Genomic DNA, 1,958 nt, shown 5'->3' with positions numbered 1-1,958 from the left:
TTATGAGTCTTTTTAAATCTCAAGGTTCAAGGAAGGTCCTAACCCAGGAAGTCCACACTTCTGGCTCAAACTTTAAGTCACAGAGATAACCCCCCTAAATTCATTATTGAGTGAGCACCCAAAGGAGGAAATCATGTGAATCTCTTCCCAATTTTGCCATAAAACCCAAGATTTAAACCAAATGATGACCTCTCCTCTTTACAGTGATCCATGCAATAACTCTAAATGTCAGCCGCACAATTCAGAAAATTCACATGAACAACGAGCGTCACTCAGTTGGGTTAATATCGAAATGGGTGACACCAAGAAGCCTTTGTAAAGTGTGTGATGTGGTTAAACGTCAGAAAAAAGGTAATTATGGGGGGATGTGTATCTGTCAGGAAAAGAAAGCATTCCTAGCAAACCCTAATGAACAGAAGAGGTGCTGGGGGTGTGTGAGCCCCTGGTCCTTGGTCAGAGCCAATGTGCCAAAGCCGGCCTCTGCTTGGCACTGGAGGGTCAGGCTATGTCGAGGCAGCACCAGTGAGCCTGGCTGAGCCGAGAGGGCAGGCTCCTTGTGCACACCTTGGAGAATGGGACAATGGCACCAGGGGATACCCCACATCGCCCACTGGGCTGCAGTAAGAGCTCTCACATGTCCCTCCCTGAGCCTCCTGCATGTGGGTCTGTTCCCAAGAGGCCAGTGTCACTGATCCCCATGAGCCCAAGGTCCCAATGGACACACAGCACAGTCATTTTGGGCCCAGGAAACAGATGGGGATGCCATCACATCTTCCCTCACCTGTGACCTTGATGTGCAGAGGGGCACTGGGCTGTGACCACACGTTGGGGTAGGAGCTGGAAGAACCATAGCAGCTGTAGGTCAGCCCAGGGGAGGGGCTCACGGGGCCCAGAGGGAAGATGGCCTGCCACCTCTCAGCATGGATCCTCCATTCTGCTTCCATGTGTTGGGGCGGGTCAGCTCCTCCCTCCTTCAGCAGGTGGAAAGGGCCCAATGTGAACTGTGAGCTACAGGAGAGGGACACGTTCCCTCCTGAGGCCACCACAGGGCTTGGCTGGGCTGAGAGGGAGGGTGCACTGCCCACTCCTGAGAAAGGAGAAAGGGTCTGTGTTAACAGGACCATCACCCTCACGCCCCAGGTGTGTTCTGTGAGGGGTGAAGTCCCCTGAGGCCACATTTTACTCCCTCTGCCTGTGACCTGGAGCCCATAGTGGGGAGGGGACCCAGCGTCCCCCTTACCTGTCACCACCAGGAGCAGGGGATCACTCCGATGTGACAATATGTTCCCAGTGCTGTAATATGCACACTGGTACAGCCGAGTCCTGTGGGATCCTTGTATCCAAGGGCTCAGAGCCGCTCTCTTTATACAGAAGGTAGGCACTAGCCTGCAGAGACCCCTGACACCAGATGGTCACAGAGCTCCTGTTGGTGACGATGGGGCCTGGGGCAGCCCAGATGGAGGGTTTGGGGAAGTCTCCTGGAAAGGAATCAGACCTGAAATGTCAGGAGAGTCCTTCTCCCTTCATGACATGAATGAGCCAGTGATGCCATTTAATGACATCTACTGTGTGTGAGGTATATGCTGGGGTCTGTCACTCATTTCCCCTCTCCTCACAGCAGTCATGCACCAGGGACTGCTGTCCCCATCACCCTCTTCACTGAGGCTCAGAGAGTTTAATCACGTGCCCCAAGTCACCCAGCCTTGAAGGGGCGGGGCTGGGACTGGAACACGGGACTGAGGGTTCTCTGTGCTGTCCTCACGCTGTCCCCCAGGGGGATACCACCTCCATGCTCCAAGCTCCCCCTCTGCAGGGGCCTGCCCATGTCTCACCTGGAGCTGAGGGCCCTTCCTCATTACCCGCCCCTAGCACAGCAGGGACAGGAGGAGCAGGGTGAGGGGTGGACTCTGAGTCTCTCCCTCATCCATCCCCACCCAGCAGGCCCTGATGCCCCCTTG

General features: G+C 55.2%; 2 protein-coding genes across 2 annotated transcripts in view; both read right to left on the bottom strand.

Annotated features, from left to right (window-relative positions):
• The window catches only part of LOC107183551 (leukocyte immunoglobulin-like receptor subfamily A member 6), a gene marked incomplete at its 3' end in the record, with an annotated part of 18,530 nt that extends 17,218 nt beyond the window's left edge, over positions 1-1,312 (bottom strand). The window contains exons 1-2 of the mRNA XM_015565817.1: positions 1,241-1,312; positions 782-1,087 (exon numbers count right to left, since the gene is read on the bottom strand). Coding sequence (XP_015421303.1) covers positions 782-944 — 163 coding nt within the window. The remainder of the gene's footprint in view (positions 1-781; positions 1,088-1,240) is intronic.
• Positions 1,313-1,329: 17 nt separating this feature from the next.
• Positions 1,330-1,958, bottom strand: part of LOC107183550 (leukocyte immunoglobulin-like receptor subfamily A member 6) — a gene marked incomplete at both ends in the record, with an annotated part of 4,781 nt that continues 4,152 nt past the window's right edge. The window contains one exon of the mRNA XM_015565816.1: positions 1,330-1,478. Coding sequence (XP_015421302.1) covers positions 1,330-1,478 — 149 coding nt within the window. The remainder of the gene's footprint in view (positions 1,479-1,958) is intronic.

This window comes from Myotis davidii, unplaced genomic scaffold (genome assembly GCF_000327345.1).
Source record: "Myotis davidii unplaced genomic scaffold, ASM32734v1 scaffold1642, whole genome shotgun sequence".
In the NCBI taxonomy this organism is placed as follows: domain Eukaryota; kingdom Metazoa; phylum Chordata; class Mammalia; order Chiroptera; family Vespertilionidae; genus Myotis; species Myotis davidii.
This window is presented reverse-complemented; position numbering and strand designations above follow the sequence as displayed.